General features: G+C 34.9%; 2 protein-coding genes across 5 annotated transcripts in view; both read left to right on the top strand.

The window, feature by feature from the left end:
• The first annotated feature begins 843 nt into the window (after positions 1 to 843).
• Positions 844 to 16267, top strand: LOC106459894 (probable G-protein coupled receptor B0563.6). 4 transcript variants are annotated; one of them, XM_022386468.1, is made up of 3 exons: positions 844 to 900; positions 3752 to 3969; positions 6907 to 8733. In XM_022386468.1, the coding sequence occupies exons 2-3, from the start codon at positions 3765 to 3767 to the stop codon at positions 7764 to 7766; spliced, it is 1065 nt and encodes a 354-aa protein (XP_022242176.1). In that variant the 5' UTR covers positions 844 to 900; positions 3752 to 3764; the 3' UTR covers positions 7767 to 8733. The 4 variants fall into 4 exon arrangements, 2 of the variants coding, with proteins under 2 accessions (XP_022242176.1, XP_022242175.1); XR_002610645.1 differs by lacking the exon at positions 844 to 900 and adding an exon at positions 16239 to 16267 and having other exon boundaries at positions 3748 to 3969; positions 6907 to 8687; XR_002610646.1 differs by lacking the exon at positions 844 to 900 and adding an exon at positions 13587 to 13688 and having other exon boundaries at positions 3748 to 3969; positions 6907 to 8687.
• A 7016-nt stretch (positions 16268 to 23283) lies between these two features.
• LOC106459893 overlaps positions 23284 to 23623 on the top strand; it is a 31910-nt gene continuing 31570 nt past the window's right edge. Inside the window, exon 1 of the mRNA XM_013919565.2 lies at positions 23284 to 23323. Within this exon, the coding sequence (XP_013775019.2) occupies positions 23284 to 23323 (40 nt within the window). The remainder of the gene's footprint in view (positions 23324 to 23623) is intronic.

Raw genomic sequence — 23623 nt, 5'->3', positions numbered from 1 at the left:
ATCTGGCTATCTGCTGCGTCCGCCGCGAGGAATCGAACCCCGGATTTAAGCGTAAACTTATCGCTGACTCACCAAAACGGAGGACGAAGGAAAAAGATTTATTTACTAGAAATAACACTATTTGTTTGGCAAAAAAAACAAAAAACGAATTGATCGCCAACCAAACCATCATTAACACAAACTAAGTTTCTCAAATTACCTCAACAGTTGAACCTTAATGGATGTGAAGCTTTGTTTACTTATTTCTTTATTTTTTCTAGTGGTAAACTTGAAGGGTTATAACGCTAAGATTCGGGGCTCGATCCTTGTGGTGGACACGGTGTATATAGCCCATTGTGCAACTTTGCACATTAATTAAAACAAAACAAACACAAATGTCATTAATCCAAGTCTCTTAAAAGTTTAATGCATTACTCATTAGTCAACTTTAAATTAGTATTATTCACTTAGGCACAACTAACCACACCGTTCAACGTGTAATCAACTCCAACAATATGGTTAGTCAACATCGTATTCCAATAAATACACGGATCACACTTCACGTGGCTAGTGAATACTGGGATCCATTTCATCATCCATAGAGCGTAATCCAAAAGTTACCGTTCCATAACCGTTAGTGCCAATAAGAGGCTTGTGAAGCAATCAAAGAACAGAATTACTGATAAGTGGTTTACAAAACCGGCCAGTGCATTTTCCACTTCATATGTTTACCTTACTCTCAAGAATAGCACATCAAATCAAGGTACACCAACAACGATGCTATGGGCACTCTCTGTTTAGTGGATATTATTACTACTAGGCTTTGAAAGAGTAGAGTGAACAGATGGTAGACAATAGTGTAGTCAGGTTGAGTCAAACACAGTCAGCGGTGGATCGTGCAAAGTCAGGGGGTAAAAAAAGGTAATCGTAAGCTTGATTTTTATTTTCATAATCATTTATTTTTCTCTAAGTTTTCATGGTTGAAATTGGTTAAACTTAGACGCCAGATATGGCAGAATGAATGTACAATACGATCAGTAATCAATCAGATAACAAATGCATTCACGTCTTCCCTTTGAGTCATCTGTCTGAATATTAATTAACACTGACAATGAGTTTCTCAGCTTCACAATAAACCTGAATCACTGTAGGTAATCACTATTCTCAACACATAACTCCAAATAAAATGCATCGAGATATATACGTTTCAGCGGAAGTGGAATATGGAATGGAATACAATATGGTATGCTACTGGTCAATATTTTACCTGAGTTGTGTATCTGGCTTTAAACTGCTCATGTGGCTTGTTCGTCTGTTATATATATATATATATATTGTTATCAATCTAGCACACGTCTGTTTCACTTTCTCAGTTTCAATATATATGGTTGAAAAACTTAGCACGCGACTACTTCATTTATCTGTGTTTAAATTTGGTTTGTGGTTTTCCTTTGTTAAAGTGTGTATATATTTGTATTCTAACCTGTCACATAGGTATATATTTTTTTCTTTACCTAGCTGTGTTTCAGTCTGTCTCGTGACTTTTCCTTTCTTACTGTGTTTATGTATCATTACTATAACATAAAATAAGAGGTATATATTTCTGTATTTACCTAGCTGTGTTTCAGTCTGTCTCGTGACTTTTCCTTTCTTACTGTGTTTATGTATCATTACTATAACCTATTAAGTAAGAGGTATATTTTTCTGTATTTACCTAGCTGTGTTTCAGTCTGTCTCGTGACTTTTCCTTTCTTACTGTGTTCATTTATCAGTATTATAACCTATCATATAAGAGGTATATTCTTCTCTGTTTACCTAGCTGTGTTTCAGTCTGTCTCGTGACTTTTCCTTTCTTGCTGTGTTTATATATTGGTATTTTAACCTATCAAATTAGAGGTATATTTTTCTTTACCTAGTACATGGTATATGGTACATTAGGCATACTAGTCTAGAAAAACAAAAAAAAAGAAGTTATAAACCACATAAAAGCATATTTGAATATGATGAGTTGTAGCTTCAGGATAATTGAAATATAGAACTTAAAAAACAAGACAATAAATATGTAATTTTCTGGTCAAAACCCATTATGGGCATACTGAGGATACAATGCTCCAAAATATCACCAAGTAATGTATTGTTGTCTGTCTGGTTTAGAATCTAACTTTGGCTGCATTAAGCTTGTTGACTGGTTTGTTTGAGGGTGTGGTATTTGAAAAAATATACCATGTTTCAAGATTTCCATGCATTCAAACGCGTGTGTAGAGTTTTGTGTATAGAGAAATTATATTTGGGCTGTAGCAACCTTATTTCGGTTGATAATCACACGTGTCTCACTTGAATATTTTCATATTTTCTCACATACGCTGTCGTTAGACAACTAATTTGATCTTTAACCTTTAGTGAAATAGCTGTGTTTAAGAATACTTTTCCCTTTTCTCTTGTGGGATGACTACCTTAAAGTATTTATATTCAATTATTTCTTTAACATCCAGTTTGCAGGCAGATGAGATTCTATTAGGAAGATGGAACAGAGGTATTATGGTTTTCAATATTTGTGTTGGAACCAAACAAATGTACTGTGATATAGCACTCGATCTGTTAACCTCAATAAACCAATAGGGAGCAATCAGTTTGTGTAGATAATCGACTCCACTGGCCGAGACGAACTTTGGATACACCTTAGTTATAATGTATATCGAATTAGCTATTACTGAGCCAATGGTCATTGCTGATCTGTATGATATCTTGCTTTGATCAGAAGTTAGTGGCAATGATGTTGGTAGCGCATTTGCTTGAAAGAGATCACAGTTTTGTGTTATCTATGTAATAGCCAACTTTATCAGTCACATTCAGCACCTACAGTTTCCTTCTGATACTGAGTTCTTTCCAGAACCTATAGAGCAGTGCTTTCGTGTTTGTTTTTTCTAAATTTCGTCATTATTGATTTGTTATGTTGTCAAATAAAATAAAGGTTTGTTTTTCATTTTGTTTAGCATTATGCCCAAGTTGTTACTGAATATAGTAATTGTTAGGACATCCCTTTCTTCAACAAATATGTAAAAACTAGAATACGTACCCGAAGTTTCGCCTTTAAAAAATGATGCTATAAATTAGAGTATGGGCCGCTCTCTTCTACTATTTGAGCCGTAGTACAGGAACCTTTCGTTGGATGTAAAGGTAAGCACGGGCTACGCTCAGCTTTAAGGACCATTCTCAGTTGATGCTGGCTTCACATATTTTGCTACATACCTCCTTGTTCAGTTGATCCCTCATTCGAGTCATTAACACAATAAAATTGAGACGACTGCTAATCTTGAACCGTTTTAACTCGACCTTTGGGATCCACCTGACTTTCTCTGCCAAATTTAATCGAAATTGGTTCCTTTCAACAACTTGTAACACCGAGCAGATAGACAACTCTGCTTTATATGGATTCACCAAGTACTTTAAAACGCAGATGAAGTAATATCGAACGTTTAGACGGTCATTTTGATTTTGTGCTAGAAAAATAATGTCTCCATGTTTAGTTTATATATATATATATAAAAAGCTGACAGCTACCATATTTCAAACTTTTGTATAACTTTCTTTAAGATTCAGCTCCGAAAACCTTATAGTAAGAAACCTTATTTTAAAATTCACACAAGTGTGAATTTTGTGTGGGTTCTAAAAACATAGTTTTTCTGACATCTAACTTATTTTGAAATATTTAAAACTAATATATTACAAGTTAAAGCTCAAATCTTTTTTTGTCGTCTCTGGAAAAAGACAGCTGCGACGACGACATGGACGACATGACTAGTACTGAAACACCAGTAGTCGAGTGTAATGATGTGCCACAACCAAATCAAATACTGGTCTCAGCCCAACATATTGGCTATGGCGTGGTCGTACCTGTAATATGTTTCTTTGGACTGTGTACTAACTGTGTAAACCTCGTGGTTCTCACCAGGCCAGAGATGAAGGAGACGATTTTCACTTACCTTACAAGTATGTCAGCTTCGGATTTAGAGTTTATTCTGATGTATTACTGTAATATTAATCATTAAGCCATATTGGGAAACAAATATGCTGGCTTTGGATTTAGAGTTTATTTTGGTGTATTACTGTTATATTAATCATTAAGCCATATTGGGAAACAAGTATGTTGGCTTGGGATTTATAGTTTATTCTGATGTATTATTGTAATATTAATCATGAAACCATACTGGAAAATAAAAGAATGATTTACGTTCTGGTGACATTTTCCGGAAACACGAGTTTACTGTAGAACGAATTAAATTAATATAATTTATTTATAAACTGAAACGTCATACTTTTAACTAAACTGGCAAACAACGATTTATAAAGATAATTAAGAGTTTTTTTTGGGGGGGGGAGGGACATACCACATGGTTGGTCAGAATATTGGTCTGTCGTCTACATACCTGAATGTTCTGTCGAGCCCCCCATTGGCACAGCGGTATATCTGCGGACTTACAACGCTAGAAATCGGGTTTCGATACCCGTTGTGGGCAGAGCACAGATAGCCTATTGTGTAGCTTTGTGCTTAACATCAAACAAACAAACAGTCTGCCGAAACATATAGTACGTTCCCCCCAAAATAAACCACCTCATTAAGTACGTTCCTCCCAAAATAAATCACTTCATTAAGTACGTTCCCCCCCGAAATAAACCACTTGATTATAAATCGTTGTTTATCAATTTATTATAGTAAGAAAGATAAAAGTTGATTATTCTTCAAAGCAAGAGTAGATTTATGTTTCTCATGCTGCCACCCCCCCCCCCCCCTTCCATACCGAGTTGAACCGGATGTTGTCTAGTGGTTAGTGTGATCGGACTGTGAATCTGAGGATATAAAAATATACTCTATAATTTGGAGCCGTGGGTATGGTATAAAAGTTTCGGTCACAACCAATTATTCGGTCAGATAAGAATAACCAAAAAGTGTATGGTGGGTGATGTTGACTAGCTGCTTTTTCTCTAGTGTGTAAGTTCGAAATTAAGTATGGTTGTGATGAGAGAGAAGGTCACCAGGTTCAAGATGAACTCTAATTTAGGTTTATTCAAAAATATAGTTGTTTTTAGTTGATATACGTCTTAAGTTTAAGATGTCTTGAAGATTTAAGTTCATAAAGGGCATAGAAGTGACATAGGTGACATATTAACGTGCAAAGTGAATTGGAGTAAGTTTTTGGTTGTTTTAATTTATTGAAAATTTTTTCAGCAAAAAACATCTGTGCTTAAAGCAATATCTATCTGAAAGTTATAGATTTCAGTTATAAACGCTATCAGATAATAAGCTATAATAAAGTGATACCTAATCTAGATACACGCAAAAATTACTTTCATTTCGGAAGTTATGTTTAAAAGCATTGAAGGATATAGACAACAGTGTTTCGATATATTTAGTTACGTTGTGGGGATTTCGTTGTTTTAGGAGGTTGGCATGACCTGATGGTTAGGGCGCTTGACTCGCAATCTGAGAAGTGCGGGTTCAAATCTCCGTTACCGAACATGCTCGCCTTTTCAGCCGTGGGGGCATTATAATGTGACGGGCACTCACACTATTCGTTGGTAAAGAGTAGCCCAAATTGTTAGTGGTGGGCGGAGTTAACTAGCTGCCTTTCCATTAATCTATCACTTCAAAATTAGGGACACCTAGCACACATAACCTTCGAGTAGCTTTGTGTGAAATTGAGAGCTAGCACACATAACCCTGAGTAGCTTTGTGTGAAATTGAGAGCTAGCACACATAATCCTCGAGTAGCTTTACGTGAAATTGAGAGCTAGCACACATAACCCTCGAGTAGCTTTGTGTGAAATTCAAGAAAGAAAGAACGATAAAGCGTCAGTAGCTAATTGGTTTTGAAACTGGACACGGGTTATTTTTTCTCTCAGATGTCAGTTGCCAATTCTTCAAAGGCAAAGATTACTAGCATTTCTCTTAAGTATAAAACGTTGGATAACCTAATTAGTAACAGTTGCAATAGAGGCTCCGACATCTTGCCATTATTTCCATCGTCGAATCAGCAATAATTCTCCAATAAGACGGCGTTCGATTCCTCGCGGTGGACACAGCAGATAGCCCAATGTGGCTTTTCTTAGAGTTATATCGTAGCGATTCAATTTACATAGAAAAGCACCAGAAGTCTTTAACAGTTCCTGACGACAAAAAAAAAGAGTATTAAATATTCAATTAAGAGTATTTGTATTTTGTATTTATGACAACACTATTAAGATTATCTGCCGCCATCCCTAATTTTGAACTACTGACCGGAGGGAATGCAACCAGTTAGTAACACCTTACAACCCATCATCCTCTCTAAGGGATTGATTGTTACCTTCATAACTCACCCACAGCTTAAAGTGCAAGAAATATTTTGTGATATCGCACTGGTTCGAACCAGGTTCGCTAGCTCCGAAATCCAGAGCCCTACCACACTTTTCGCTCACGCAAGAAAGCTTACGTTAATATTCAATATTAGAAAAAATAAGCGAAACTAAAAGTAATTAAAAGAAAAACTTATGGAAAAGTGAGAAGATGTAAGGAAGTTATGGTCCAACATTATGAGAAAACGGTGCTGCAAACACTCGAAGCTGTGTGTCATTATAAATATATTAGAACATTCAGTCTCTAACAAACGATTTTTGTATATTAGAGAACGGTGCTGCAAACACTCGAAGCTGTGTGTCATTATAAATATATTAGAACATTCAGTCTCTAACGAAACGATTTTTCTATATTAGAGAACGGTGATGCAAACACTCGAAGCTGTTGTCATTATAAATATATTAGAACATTCAGTCTCTAACGAAACGATTTTTGTATATTAGAGAAGTGCGTTTTCCTGTAAGTGTGTTTTTCTGAAAGTGTGTTTTTCTGTAGATAAAAATTATCTGAAATGCTGTGGTGTTCTTTTCTAGGTTTGGCCGCGGCTGACCTGGTGACAGTAACTATGATGATGTTCAGCAGTTTGTATCGTGGTCTGGGAATTAAGAGCTACGGTTGGCTGGTGTTTGATATCTACGTTCACCTACCGATCGCCATCATTAGCAGCTCAACTGGCACTCTTCTTATCGTCGCCATAACCTTCGAACGTTGCTTCTATGTCAAATGGCCCACAGTAGCGAAACGTTTCTCTAGAAAATCGACGGCAAAGCGAGTGGTGACAGTAATTGTTCTTTCGTCGCTTTTGTTTCACATTCCGTTTTGTTTCAGCATGAAGGTCGACAAAAATTCAGTTGAAATACAAGCTACGAAGTTCAATAAAAGTTCCGGATTTCTTGTATATAACTGGATTAGGCTTAGCCTGTTTGGGTTTATACCAGCATTTCTTATCGCTGTGATCAATTCTATTTTAATTTACGCTGTGCGACAGATGAAAAAACTACGTCATAAGCTGATCGCTCAGCGCCAACTGGCCGAAGACAGGAGACAAGGTGAACAAATACGACTGACCATAACACTGATTGCCATCACGTGTATGTTTTATATTGGTGAACTGCCCTCAAACATCTTTAGCCGAAAAACAGCCACGCATATTTTATTCGGCGGCAACAAATGTATGATGCATTCTCAGTTTTACAAGATTATGTCGTTAATCATAAACATTCTGGTGACATTACAGTATACATTAAACTTTGTGTTTTATTGTGCACTCAATAAAAAGTTTATGAACGTGCTAAGAAAAGTCTGTCCCGGAACCAGAAGAAAGAAACGAGCTTCATACAGACAGTCTTATTACTCAAGTGGAATTCCAACTATTGCACAAGCAAGACAGTAAATACCCGAACTTCATGTTCTCTTATTACTCAAGTGGAATTCCAACCATTGCACAAGCAAGACAGTAAATACCCGAACTTCATGTTCTCTTATTACTCAAGTGGAATTCCAACCATTGCACAAGCAAGACAGTAAATACCCGAACTTCATGTTCTCTTATTACTCAAGTGGAATTCCAACCATTGCACAAGCAAGACAGTAAATACCCGAACTTCATGTTCTCTTATTACTCAAGTGGAATTCCAACCATTGCACAAGCAGGCCAATAAATGCCCAAACTTCATGTTCTCTTGTTACTCAAGTGGAATTCCAAGCATTGCACAAGCAAGACAGTAAATACCCGAACTTCATGTCCTCGTATTACTCAAGTGGAATTCCAAGCATTGCACAAGCAAGACAGTAAATACCCAAACTTCATGTCCTCTTATTACTCAAGTGGAATTCCAAGCATTGCACAAGCAAGACAGTAAATACCCGAACTTCACGTTCTCTCCTTTTTTTTTTTTATTTACATTTTTCACTGTTGAAGACGTGGTGGTAGAATGATCATATTGTGGTTAAGAGCTGGTTCTCTTAGCTTAATGGCAAGATATTTTATACTTAAGGAGGAAATCTTCCCAGGAATGGGAAATAACGTGGAAAACATGGAAGACATCACATTTGTTTAGGAAGTGGTTGGTAATACTACTAGTGTTGTAGGTTTTAATCGACTGAAAAAACGTTAATGGTTAATCGAATATATCCCTGGCTGCTTTTCGGGCACGTGGACTCATATACCACTAGCGAGGTATTAATCGGAATAAAAGAACGCTGATGAGAAGGTGAATCTGCTACCACTATATCACTATTGTGAAAATGTAATGAAAATAACAGGAAATAAACTTCAGATGGACTTAAAAACCAGACAGTAAAGGCACTCCAAGTAAGGTCATATTATTCCGCTGAAACAACACTTACCATTTAACTGGTTGCTTATAATGTGTATATTCAACTTACTGTAAACATAAAATAACAACAGTGTATGCTTTAAAAACTTGTTTTTAATCATTGTTTGGCACAATATAGGAAATGTCTGTTTAAACCATTGAAAATTGGCTCTCTGTAATTAGTTAGTTTGTTTGTTTATTGCTAAGCACAAAGCTACACAATTGGCTGTCTGTGCTGTCCCAACCACAGGAACTGAAACCCGGTTTCTAGTGTTATAAGCCTCCAGACATGGGGGACGGTTAATTAGAAAGAACAGACTTCCGATCTACTTTGTAAAAATGTTTATAGAATATTTTAATAAGGTACAAAAAAAAAATCATTCATGGGCACCTCCAGTGATGTACAGTCGTTGTAGATGTTTGGGTTGTTATGCCAGAGATGTTTATTACCAACACATGAAAACAACCAGCAAAAATCGTGTTAATGTGAGATCCGAGACAGCAGAAATCTCTTTCTGTATTTAAACCACTTACAGAATTCAATCTGCTTTAGATATCGGCGAAACTTATATTACAGCGTAAGTGCTTTAAATATAAAAGTAACATATAAATATGTACATAAAGCATAATGAAGATAATACAGAAACGACTGGTGTGAAACTATGACCGAGATATATTCAGTATTTTCTCAGAGGAAGTGTATGTGTCAAAAACAATTTATTGTTAATCTGTATTACAACAAAAACACATATGGGTTAAAATGGATTTGATTACACTACATTATTAATTACGTTAGGCCGTAATGCAAAAAATAATATAATACAGGAATTGAAGTTAATAAATTGTAGTTACAATTGAATACAACTGTTCATAAATTTTCATTTCTGAAAGATAAATATATAAATACTGACATATATTTTATAAACTGTGTTTACTCAACTACGAAACTATTACAAACTAAGAGCCCACAACCAGCAAATTAATACTCATAATCAATTGCGATAGATGGCGCCACCAACAAAATATATGTAGCAAGCGAACGCATGTAATAATACATTGCAAATAAACGGTGAAATAATACAATGAAGTAAAGAATAATTGTACAAACGGACTTCATAAGAATAAATTATTTTTCTTCGTAAATATTTAGAAATACGCATTCTTCTGAAATTTTGGTTTTCTCCGTAAAGATAATTTTTCTTTGTAAACCTGACTTTTTTTTTTAAGATGAAAACAATCCATTTTAATTGAAGATTTAAGAATTGTGCTTATATTTGACACAGACAGACAGAAAAGATAACGATATAAATTTCAAAAGGCTGTCTCATTTTTAGAAGACATATGCTTTAAAATGTATCTTTAGTTGAGGAAATGCATTAAAAGCAGTTTACAAAACGATACGACATGGTTGCTGATCGAGCTATAAAAGTAATTTCAGTATTACTATATGTATACCAGAAGAATCGTATCAAACTAATGTTAGTTGTATTTTTTTTCAGGGGTTGCTAATTAATAAGAAATATGGCGACATTGTTAGTGTTTGAATACAGCGGAATTAGGCAATATCACAAACTTTTCTAATTATACTTAATTAAAAAAAAAGAATGTAAAATAAATAGAAGAAAATCTTTAAAAAAAACAAAGGTGGTTTTTAGAAATCTAACTGTAACTTTATTCAACGTAAATAGTTACCCTTCATTTTATGTGTAACTACTGAGTAAATTTCTAATTTTTCTCCACACTATTATCGGGTTCAATATTTCCATTGTATTATTTGGTGTTTTAAAATGAGGCACTTGCCTTGTGGAACAACAGCAACATCTAACTCTGAATGAAATACGGTTTAATATTTTCATTGTATTATTTGGTGTTTTAAAATGAAGCACTTGCCTTGTGAAACAACAGCAACATCTAACTCTGAATTAAATACGGTTTAATATTTCCATTGTATTATTTGGTGTTTTGAAATGAGGCACTTGCCTTGTGAAACAACAGCAACATCTAACTCTGAATGAAATATGGTTTGATATTTCCATTGTATTATTTGGTGTTTTCAAATGAAGCACTTGCCTTGCAGAAGAACAGCAACATCTAACTCTGAATGAAATACGGTTTAATATTTCCATTGTATTATTTGGTGTTTTAAAATGAAGCACTTGCCTTGTGGAACAACAGCAACATCTAACTCTGAATGAAATACGGTAAAATATTTCCATTGTATTATTTGGTATTTTAAAATAAGGCACTTGCCTTGCAGAAGAACAGCAACATCTAACTCTGAATGAAATACGATTTAATATTTCCATTGTATTATTTGGTGTTTTAAAATGAAGCACTTGCCTTGCGGAACAACAGCAACATCTAACTGTGAATGAAATACGGTTTGATATTTTCCGAAACGGCCACGTCATATTGACATCAACTTGTGAAGCCAGTTAAAAAAACAGGAAGTGTAAGAGCAGCATGTTTAACACCCTGAAAAGCTCTTCATGTCAGATCAGTGGTGATGGGGGTTTATTAGACTGGAAACAAAGTACACTCGTCACTGACATTGACTTTCCTTTTGATAAGCCTTCTCTACCACACAGGTAAGTGAACAGTTCAACAATATATGTCTTTCATCTTATGATTTAGTTGAACAATAATTTGATGCTGAAACAATGCCAATTGTTTTTTGGTCAAAACACAAAAATCTGAGTTTCCAGGAAGTAAGTATTATTGTTAAAAATGAATGAAATATTATATAAAATTATTTAACATTTTTTTTCAATTTACTCATCTTTTTACATGCAAATCCTCATGTACATAGGACACAACGCAGGACTGCGTTTTTTTATACTTTTAAACATATTTTTAATTTTTTCTTCTGCTCCTCAGCGACTATACATAACTATTTTCCAGCATTTTATCGATGCTTCTAATAAGGACAACTATTTAATTCAAAGATGCTTATACATGTGTGTGTGTGTGTGTGAAACTCTAATGTCATTTCAATTTCTTAGAACAAATTTAAAGATTAGCTGCTTACATTTTTGGTAAATAAGAACATCTCTGAAAACATTTCCAAAAGGAAATAAAGGAACAGATACTTGTATTGTTTTCGCGAATCAGTAGTTCATAGACTGAAATGATCAAATATGGCATTATTTATATTAATAACAACAACAACGAATATGAATATTCTTGTTGTAAAACTTATTAAACATGTTACATTTCAATGGTATCTCAGGTGGCCTGAAAATGGAGTGATTTATTCATTACAAATTTGAACAAATACCTAGTGTATACTGAAATCACGTAGAACCCTTGTTAAATTTCGTTACCAGTTTGATAATTAAGGTTTTAAAGCATCGGTCTCTGTAGTTTTTTTAGAGATGGTCACTAAAGTCTTGTTTATAGTCTATGCGTATAAGTCATTAACGTAGTAACTATTTCAAGAGACTTTCTAAAATCCCTATACGTAATTCAAGTAATGAACAAAACACTCTATTACATTTCAGTATTATATAACACATTCAATTACTATAATAGGTTAAAACATTAGAAGTCGCGCCTCATTAAAGAATTGATTTAAATATCAGAGGTCATGACTAATGGCAGCGACTAATTAGAACATTATAGAGCAAATCCATCACAGCAATTAACCTAGCTGTTATAAAACACGTTCCATCAGAACAGTAATTCAACCAAACTAGGGGCATGTTAATGGGGATTCACAATCCCCTCTGCTCCCATTATTCATGTTACTGAGCATTTATTATCTTCGACGTAAGTTATCGTTAGCTATATACATAGATGGCGCCACGTTCTTACACCATAGAAAATAGAAGTGTTCTAGGTTCATGGTGTTAATGAACACAAATTTAGATAGAAGTGTTCTTGGTTCATGGTGTTAATGTGTTAATAAACACATATTTAGATAGAAGTGTTCTTGGTTCATGGTATTAATGTGTTAATAAACACAGATTTAGTGATAATTACATACATTGCTTAAAGTTGTGTACATTTTAACATTTATCTTCATCTTTGCTCTCAGCTGACACAAAAACCCAGTTGTAGCACATTCAGACAGATCAGTGAGTTAACTTAATTCAGAATTATCTGTTTCAAAATTCTCAGTCGTCTACTGTTAAGTTTACGAAACTGTATGGCTTATAAAGAGTGATTCGTCAGTTTAGACTTTCTATACGATAGGGTCCAGATATCGCACAGTGGCTAGCTGTCGAGCCTTGGATTGGAAAGTCTCATGCTCGAGCCTGTGATATACCCTTCACACTTTGGGTGCGTTATAAAAGTAACAGTTATTTGTGGTAATCGGTTAAGAATAACCGTTTAGGCAGCAGGTGGTGTTAAATGGTTGCTCTTTCCTCTTTATATGGTCATCAGTTCAAAGGTTGGCCTAAATCTTGGGCCTTTAACCTGGCTACTTACTCAATATGTCACATAAAGTGTCGTTGTGGTTAAAAAATATCATATGTTAAACTATATAACAGTAATTAAATATATATATAATAATGATAACAATATGTTATAAACTGTTTCTACGAATAAAAAACTAATCGATTTTGATCAAGCATTAACCAATTTGAGGCGAAAAATATACATTTCATTCAATCTTGCAAAAAAGGAAAAATAAGAGGTCCAGAAGAACCCACTAACTGTTAATGCTAAAACGTCTTTTTATTTTGAAAGAAAAATGTGAAAAAAGGAAAAATAAGAGGTCCAGAAGAACCTACTAACTGTTAATGCTAAAACGTCTTTTTATTTTGAAAGAAAAAATGTGTGCATGTCTGGAAAACATTGGCTAACTACTTTTCTTTGTGTCAAAATTTGAAAAAAAAACAACCTTAATTACAAGCAACATTTAAGTAAGTTTTGGGTATATTTCATTGCAGGTAGACACCATGACGAACCAATATCTCATACAAATGTTAATTTTCATCGTCTGTATTTGTACAATATCGCTTCAGTGTGCAGGAAACTTAACAACAATATCTAGCGACCAACTGGAAAGCTCTCATCGAAAACAAAAACGTAAGTACGATATTCAAAAAAACGTGGTATTGCTAAAATTCTCTATTAAAATTTATTCCGAGTTTCACTAATCTTAGTAAACACATTGATTTTGATAAAACAAAACTATTGCGAATCATATAAATCCCCCCTGGTGGCTCAGTGATAAGTTTGAGGACTTATGAGACTAAAAATCTGGTTTCTATGCACACGGTGGGCAGGATACAGATAGCCTATTGTGTAGCTTTGCGATTAATAACAAAGAAAACAAATTTCAAATTAACAATCTACACACCACAAGCACACATCTGTTGTATAACTCATGTATTGAATTTGCCACCTCTTAGGTCTTAAAACAATCGCGTACCTGTATGAACAGCATTATAGAACTTTGTAATTAAGTGATGTTAATTAATGTTAGTAAAAAATAAAACTCGAATTTGCTCCCTAATTCCAATGCGTTGGTAATAGTGGAACACCTGATCTCATTGCTTTGTTGTATACACAGTCGTGGTTGTTTCTTTCATCGTAAAGCTACTAAGGTTATTTCTCGTCGTTCCTAATATTGAACTGCCGACGACAGCAGCCATCGCTAACCCTTGGGCTACTCCTTATCAACGAATAGTGTGATTGATCGCCACCTAGAACTGAAAGGACCAGCTTTGATGTATGTTATTCACTGGAACAACCTCTAACGGATTATGTACGATTTCATCTTTGCAAAAATATTAATAAATCACTCACTCTATTCAAAACTATTATATGGAAGTCTCACAACTAAAATTTACAAAGTCAGAAACAAAACAGAACAACTAAACGTAACCTTACTCATGAACTTCAATTATATTATATGTGTAAGTCTGGTATTACAATTATATAAGAACTAAGAGTCTTTTAGTATAAAACTGTTTGTATGTAATTAAGCACAAAGCTACACAATGGGCTATGTGTGTTCCGCACACCACGAGTATCGAAACCCGGTGTTCAGCTTGGAAGTCCGCATACGTGCCGCTGTGCCACTGGTGCCACTAATAACGACAAAATAATATGCTAGTCAGACGTTCGAGGATGCTAATCTACAACATGATATTTTTTCATGAAGGACCGAATGTGATTAAATGGTCAATGCGCCGGGCTTTGTATGAGAAGGTTCAAGGCTCGCGCCATGATGCATCTAAATACTCTCGCCCATTTTACTTGTTGGGTATTATAAGAGTGATAGTCAGTTCTGTTATTTGGTTAAAACCTTTGTGACGATGGGTGCTACTGACTGCCTTATATCCCTCTGGGCAGTGGTTCAAAATTAGAGAAAGATGTATACTTGAACCCTGACTAAGCTGTTTAACATAAGTGTCATTTAGGTTGAAAGTATTAATGCCTTTTAGAAGATTAGAAAACGTACATATACCATTTAGCCAGATGTGATATTAATTCACGTGTTACATGGAATCACAAATATTACTGTGAAAGTGTATAGTATTTTCAGTTTGATCTCAGTCGCGTTTTATTGTAATACAGTGAAGAAACAAGATTGCTGAGCTAAACCGTCCAATTAAACTTATTAGTTTTTGATGAGGAAATATTAATAGTATATCTAAACTTTTCGTTTTCCACATCTGACATCTTGACCTGGCAAACCCAAGTAACTTTTCGAAGTTTGTAAAGAGGTAAGATGGATATCATTGCCAAGTTTATGATTTTCTTGTGTGTTTAACCAACAATCCCGTGTTTAACTAGCAGACTTTATGTTTAATCAACAATCCTGTGTTTAACCATCAGACCTTGTGTTTAATTAACAATCCTGTGTTTAACCAGAAGATCACGTGTTTAATCAATAATCTTGTGTTTAATCAACAATCCTGTGTTTAACCAGCAGATATTGTGCTTAATAATAAACAGCCCTGTGTTTAACCAGTCAACCTTGTGTTTAACCAGCTGACCTTGTGTTTAATCAACAATTCTGTGTTTAACCAGCCGACCTTGTGTTTAATCAACAATCCCGTGTTTAACCAGCGGACATTGTGTTCAACCGACAATCCTGTGTTTAACTAGTCGACCTTGTTTAACCAGCAACCCTGTGTTTAACCAGCTGACCTTGTATTTAATCAACAATCCTGTGTTTAACCAGCGGACATTGTATTTAATCAACAATCCTGTGTTTAACCAGCGGACATTGTGTTCAACCAACAACCCTGTGTTTAACCAGCCGACCTTGTTTAACCAACATCCCTGTGTTTAACCAGTCGACCTTGTTTAACCAACAACCCTGTGTTTATCCAGCCGACCTTGTGTTTAACCAAGAATCTTGTGAGGAAGATATTTAACACTTGCATTAATACATGTAAAACAAATACTGAAAGAAACCTATAGTAAGTCAAACCTTTTCGGTCTAGTCTGAAGGGATCACATATTTAGTAGAGTAAAAAGACTCCAATGTCCTGCAGACAACGGTTGTTTTGGTCTATCATTTTTATTCATTCTTTCTTATAATTTTTTGGAAGTTTTATGTCATCACATATATTTGTTTGATTTAGGTTTAAGCTTGCTTACCATTGTCCAATTCACAAATGATCCTTGCGAAGGGAAGAATGGTCTAACGGGGACATGTTACAACTACAAGGAATGTTACCAGAAAAAAGGGACCGTATCAGGACCTTGCGCCTTTGGTTTTGGTGTTTGCTGTACGTGTAAGTAGATAATTAATTTCGTCAGCCACGCGATTTAGCAACCAATCAAAATAATATATTGGAGCATATGAGAATTTTGTCATGTTAGATATACTCAACTGTTCATTTTAGTTTTAACACGAGAGTACAATTTAGTTTATATTGAGTGAGTGTTAAAAGTTAATTGGTATAAAAATGATGGTAGTGATGGGTTTCGTTACGTAGCTCTGTACTAATCGCATGGTGTTTATATAGTTTGATTGTTGGACGAGGCTTTTTAATTCTTTTGACGTCATTTTACGTTATGTTTAATATTGTTGTTACTGGAGGGCTAGATATTTCTAGATTTTTCTGTCGCGTGTTATAAATACGTGCAGATACAGAGAGGAAGTTAAGTAAGAAGTTAAGTTAGTGAAAATAAATGTGAAGTTAGACTGCGAGATTATTAGGTTAATCTAACGAACTATTTCTAAAGTGTGTGTTTCACAGCTTGTATTGTAGCAACAGAAATAGAGAAGAAATAATTCGTTTTGTTAGTTGGGTTATAAAGTAACTGAACCAGTCTGTGTGGACTTTTGACGAAAAAGAGAATCATTTAAAGCTCTAGATTCAACTATGGTAAACAATAGTGTAACGAATTTTGTTCATGCATAGTTTGACTTGTTTTGAACATATCATTTTAAAACAAGTTGCTTGCATGCTGTCCGTTCACTATTCAAACTTAGAGCCAATAAGTCGCAGACACCTACTCTTAAGAATCCCGGGCCCATTCATACATACAAAACTTGACATGTCTTGTAAGAAAGACAAACCCATATCCCGACCAGAAACTTTTCATCGACACACAAAGATCAACATTAACCATATCCCTATGATCCCAGCTTCTCAACGATTAATCAAACCATCTTTGACAATTTGTGTATTTTACAGAATGACCCTGTAACCAATGATACTTTCCCTAACCGACCAAATTTTGCCTACATTAATAGTCCACACCTCTAACCGACCTACTGTTGCCTACACTAATAGTCCACACCTCCAACCAACCTACTGTTGCCTACACTAATAGCCCACACCTCCAACCGACAAATTTTTGCCTACATTAATAATCCACACCTCCAACCGACCAACTTTTGCCTACATTAATAATCCACACCTCCAACCGACCTACTGTTGCCTACACTAATAGCCCACACCTCCAACCGACCTACTGTTGCCTACACTAATAGCCCACTCCTCTGTGGTATCCTTGTACATCCCAACTTACCTACTGATGACAAAGACAACACTAATTCTGAAAGTTCCTCGTGCGGCCGTTCTCGTTGTGTAACTTGAGTACTCCGATTGTTGGGCCTAAGAGTCAATATTATATTAATCGTTCTTTCACTTGTATATCAGAGTCGGTTACATACTGCATATTCTACGAGTTGTGTCTAATTCTAAGGACTGGTGACAGTGGACGCATGGTGAGTGAACGATTCAGGGAACAATGTCATCATTGAAGAACCTGTTTCTCAACATAATAATAGTAAAAACAACTACATTTGACATTTTTCTGTTGTGGTACTATAATCTGCTTCAAAGGACAAACAAGTGAGGGAACGTGAAGAACAATGTATCATTTTCAATATAGACACTTAATCCCCTAGTGGCCTAAATGAAAGTTTTTCTTTCTTTTTATCTAGATTGTTTAGTCGACTATTTATTATTATTGCTATTGTTATCATATTTTTATTAATTGTTTTCCAAGAATATTATTAGAGACGCTTCCTGTATACTTGTTCACATGCATATATAGAACACTCTACAACTCTTTTGTGTTTTTTGTGATTAAAGCTTTTGAAGAAAGGTTTAGGCCCGAAACATCAACAACATTACCATCCTTTCATGTGTCATATATTTAGCTCTTTTCATCTTTTAAATATCTTAAATAATTTTTTATCAGTCTAAACTATTTTTCTGCGTTCTAACCCAGTTTTTCAGCAATATAAACAGAAGACATTTTTCTAACGGCTGAGTTTCTTGTTTGAAATTGCTATATGCTCTAAACTTTCTCGTACAATATAAACAGAATGCTAATTCTAACGGCAAAGTTTCTTTTTGAAATTGATGTAAGGTTGCTTGTTATTAAACAGGTGTTTTTTTCTTAAAATTTTTAACTGATATAATATCTTACACTTTTATATCTATTTATATTAGCAAACAATTCTAAGGGTGGGAAAAGTAAGTTGAAAAGGTTAGCGATATACATGTATAAGAATAGTCAAATTTGTAATTTCTGCGCATGAGCTGTAATACAGAGCCCTCTATTTATGAAATATTACCATACAAAAAGTGTCTTAGAGCAGTAATTAAAATTTGACATCATGATAAATAAATATGAAACCTCGGGGTATTTACTGCTTATCATGTAAAATATTTTCAGTATCATTTCCAAAGTGGGAAACATGGCGACTTTAGAAATCAGGTGTAAAACAAAATATTGAAGTTTCCAAGGATATTTAAAGTACTTTTAGTCCTTTCGCAGTGAATTTCAATGTTTCACAAACAAGTCGTAAAATAGTGGGTAATTCTAGTTTTCTTATTGTAGATATTTCAATGAGATACAGAAAGAGGCGGTAAGCCTACTGGCTTAAAACTTTAAAATCCGGGGCTTGAATTCCCGCGGTGAACACAGCAGCTAGCCCAATGTGGCTTTGATATAAAACAAAGAAAAATTTGTTGTTTGAAGTTAAGCACAAAGCTACACAATGGGCTGGTTATCTGTGCTCTGCCCACCACGGGTATCGAAACATATCACTGTTCCACTGAGGAGGGGGGAATAGAGATGAAAAAAATATGTAACAGATTAGTAAATAATGGGGTTATTAGTTGGAAATGTTGAATACTTCAATATGCTGTTTAACACCTAATTTCCATTGATATCTTATTTAACTCCTTAGCACACAAAATGAGTTGTCCTGTGTTTCTTTCTGCATTTAACAGTTAAGAGGTGAGAGCATGTGATTTATACATACCTAAAAAAACACACACACATTTGTTATCCTGTAATCTCATTAGAAACTATGTTGAATTAAAACAGAGGTATAATGTGAAACATGTAGGAAAAAGAAGTAACCTGGTGTTTTTTGGTCCAGAAAGTTTCGTCCTTCGAATACCGTTCAGCTGATACAGTACATTTAACATATTTTGGTTTTCAGTCGCGGATATACACACTCTTGAGACGTATTTGTTAGTTATTTTCATATATATGTAGCTATATTATTCTGTTTTGTATTTATCGATATGGATTTATTTCCATTAATCCTTAACAGTTTCACGAACGTGTGGTAAAACCTCGAGAGAGAATGTAACATATTTCGTTAATCCGGAATTCTCCACCATTACTTCACTTACTTCATGTAAGATAACCATAAGAAAGGTACCGATTTCCGTTTGCCAGTATAGACTGGATTTTCAACTTTTTGAACTATCCCAACCTCTGGCAGGCGACTGTGGGGATTTGACTGATAACTTCATTTTCACCTTGGATGGACGAAGAATGTCTGATTTTGGGCTGCCCTCTTGTGGACTTTGTGGGAGTTTGACTGGACAACATGGTACATTTTTAACTTAAGTTTTATTTTTCATAAGAATTAGAAGATTTAACCTTTCACTCGATTAATATAACGTACTATTGTTATTTCGTTTCGAATAAATTAGCTTCAAACCCAGATTTCACTTAGAAGAGTGAAAAATTAAGAATGACTACTAATGATAAATTTCTATATTGAGTTTTTAACGTCGTCATGATAAAAATACTGGACTTGTAAAGAATTTGATAAGGGTTTATCTTGATATTTCATGTTCAAAAAGTAGTTTGAGAAGTGCATTGCAACGTTATCTAGAGTTTTGTTGTAAGTGTGCCCTCTGGCGTTAAAAGTTAGTAAATTTAAATTTGATAGATAACCCCTTTCTCAAAGTTTTGTAATTAAAATATACCACATATTTTTTTATTTTGATAAAGGCAATATCACCAGTTTGATAATTATGGATGGATCACATAGTTAATCCAGTTTCAGAACATATTCGATTTTGTTTATTCAAACTAAGGTCAAGAGATAAAACTTGTAAATTACAGTACGAAAATAAAAATTGCCCATTTTAGTTTTTTTTTATGTGTAGTGTATTTAGATGTCGGAACCGGAAATGGTCAGCTGGAACTGGAAATCAAACAAGGGATAAATACTACGTCTACCAGTATTCAGCGCAGGTGGATGATCCGAGTTTCTCAACTTCCTTGTTCTGCTTCCTATTTAGGTAGATTTACAATTGTTTATTAAGCAATTACTAACATATATGAATGATTAAGAAAGTATTTCTCTTTCCTGTTCCACAATGATTTTTGTAAGGTACTTGACTTTCTGAGCCGGTTCTCATGTGTAGATTGAAATAATTGGTTTCCTTGTGATTTTTGCTTTAAGTTTTACAGTGGACTATCTTACTGTACGGCTTATAAGATTTGTTTAAAAGTCTACTTACCTAATTAGTTACTACAGAGGTTGAATCATATTTTATAACAGCAATTAGTATAACTTATACACAGACATTTCGCATCAGATGCCGCCATAGAAATAGAGAAGAAATATTCATACAGCAAGATTGTTCACCGATGTGAAGCCAAAGGACGCTATGCTTTTAAGAAGGAAGCCTTCAGTGTTTTTAATGGAAGACGATAAATTTTCATAGCAAAGCTTTTAGGAAAGTAAGTGGCTTCGATGTCATGTCCAATCCAGATTAAAAGTTATGATTACGAAACGGAATCTTCTGACCCAAAAGGCAATATGATGAGATTTGTCATATATTCTGATACTAAGAATAAGATAATAAACAATGTTTTGAATATGAGGAAGGCTCATAAACCAAATTTTCTCAAGTTTCATTGACATCTTGAAATAAGCAGTTCTTTCTACGAGAAAAATGACCGAAGAAACTGAAATCATTAGTAATTCCATTCGATCATACATCTGTTATGTCTTCTGATGCAGCTTGAATGGACTTCTGTATTAAGTAATTTACTTGGACCATCACCATGATTTTTTGTTTTTCGTCTTGTTTTTAATGCTCAGGCTTTTGGGTTAATTACCTGAACCTTGTACAAGTGCAAGAGATTTTTACTAACCAAGAAAGATGAATAACGTCACTTACACGGTCTTCGTTTAGTTTTTAATGCTCAGGTTTTTGGGTCAATTACCTGAACCTTGTATAAGTGCAAGAGATTGTACTAACCAAGAAAGATGAATGACGTCACTTACATGGTATTCGTTTAGTTTTTAATGCTCAGGCTTTCGGGTCAATTACCTGAACCTTGTAGAAGTGCAAGATTTGTACTAGCCAAGAAAGATGAATGACGTCACTTTCATGGTCTTCGTTTAGTTTTTAATGCTCAGGCTTTTGGGTTAATTACCTGAACCTTGTACAAGTGCAAGAGATTTTTACCTGAACCTTGTATAAGTGCAAGAGATTGTACTAACCAAGAAATATGAATGACATCACTTACATGGTCTTCGTTTAGTTTTTAATGCTCAGGTTTTTGGGTCAATTACCTGAACCTTGTAGAAGTGCAAGATTTATACTAGCCAAGAAAGATGAATGACGTCACTTACATGGTCTTCTACCCAATTTCATACAATTGCGAGCGTGGTGGGTTATTGCCTCGAGAAAGTGACTGTACATTAGGCTGGAAATACATCACAAGAACTTCCTTGTACCATTAAACCACATCCAGCAGCCAGCACTGTCAAGACTATACACACAGAATATAGAGCCCCCACCCCCCTTTCATATTTCTCTACTTTTATTCTTCATTCACAGAAAGTTGAAACCTAAGTCATCATTTGCTTCTAGCCATTCACTATTTATGGTCTACACTCTTAGCACTTCTGGAACTGTACTTTTAAGATAAGCTACTTTTGGACTTGTTGGATGCTATAAGAAAGGCCTTTAATAGTACGGTTGAAGATAGTCGGATTCTGACTGTTTTTGAAGAATTCAATCAATTGGGACACACTTTGATGCATGTTGCAACTTCTATGCCTGTACATCCATTTTTACTGTTGGTCACAGTAGCTTGTGTATTCTATTTTGATTTCTTCTGATAGGGACTTTAATGACAGCTAGCCAGAAAAACGTTTTTGTTAGGCAGGTACCTACTATCATACACCTTTAAAAGTCAGAAATATTCTTGCTCATAATCGTTCTTCCACTAATCATGATGTGATTACATCTATGAATTTGTCACATATGATGATTAGTCTGCTTAGTATGGAAACAGAGAGCGCTACAAATTTGCACATGCGAGAGTGCTACAACAGTGTTCCTGCAGTGTATAACAAGCTTCATTAATATTATTAAGTACTAATATATCTTTATTTATTAGGTTTTTGACTACAATATGATTTGTTAAGGGTTTATTGTTTCGTACACAAATATATAAAATATGGACAATTTCAGACTTAAGTTACAGTTGCAAAAGTGATCTTTAGCATAAAGTGCCAAAGAAGAAAAATACTAAGAACAAGAGGATGGTTTGATTTTTGAATTTCGTGGAAAGCTACACTAGGGCTATCTGCGCTAACCGCCCTTAATTTAGCAGTAAATGACCAGAGGGAAGGCAGCTAGTCATCACCACCCACCGCCAACTCTTGGGCTACTCTTTTACCAATGAATAGTGGGATTGACCCTCAAATTATAACGCCCCACGGCTGAAAGGGCGAGCATGTTTGGGGTGATGGGGATTCAAACCCGCGACTCTCAGATTGAGAATCAAGCGCCCTGACCACCTGGCCATGCTGGGCCGGAACAAGAGGAGGTATGAGAAGTCACGTTCATCTTAAGATACCACTCGCTGTAGAAAAACGGTTAGTAACTATGAATGAATGTTATGAAAGAACTTATTGACACAAAAGTAAACGGTTAGTAACTATGAATGAATGTTATGAAAGAACTTACTGACACAAGAGTTCATCTCAATACTTCTAGAAACTTCTATAATTTTACTGGCAAATAACTTTATCCTCGAAACTTTAGTCCTCGTCAGGGTTTGAGCAACAAATATGCCTTTTTATCTAATATTCTACCTATTTTCCTTCTCAGCAAGTCGGAGAGTTTAAATGATGTTGAAATGTGGAACTTTAAACGTGATCAGATCCGTATTAAAGTTTTGAATAGAAACTTTAGTCACAACATTCCGCACTTTTAAACAAGTACCTGAA

Source organism: Limulus polyphemus, unplaced genomic scaffold (assembly GCF_000517525.1).
Source record: "Limulus polyphemus unplaced genomic scaffold, Limulus_polyphemus-2.1.2 Scaffold677, whole genome shotgun sequence".
Taxonomy (NCBI): Eukaryota; Metazoa; Arthropoda; class Merostomata; order Xiphosura; family Limulidae; genus Limulus; species Limulus polyphemus.
Note: the sequence above shows the minus strand (reverse complement) of the source record. Positions and strands in the feature narration are given on the sequence as shown.

Coding starts and splice junctions, on each gene's coding strand:
- LOC106459894 (XM_022386468.1), top strand. CDS start 3,765: ATGGACGACATGACTAGTACTGAAACACCAGTAGTCGAGTGTAATGAT. Junction 3,970..6,906: donor GATTTTCACTTACCTTACAA/GTATGTCAGCTT, acceptor GTTCTTTTCTAG/GTTTGGCCGCGGCTGACCTG.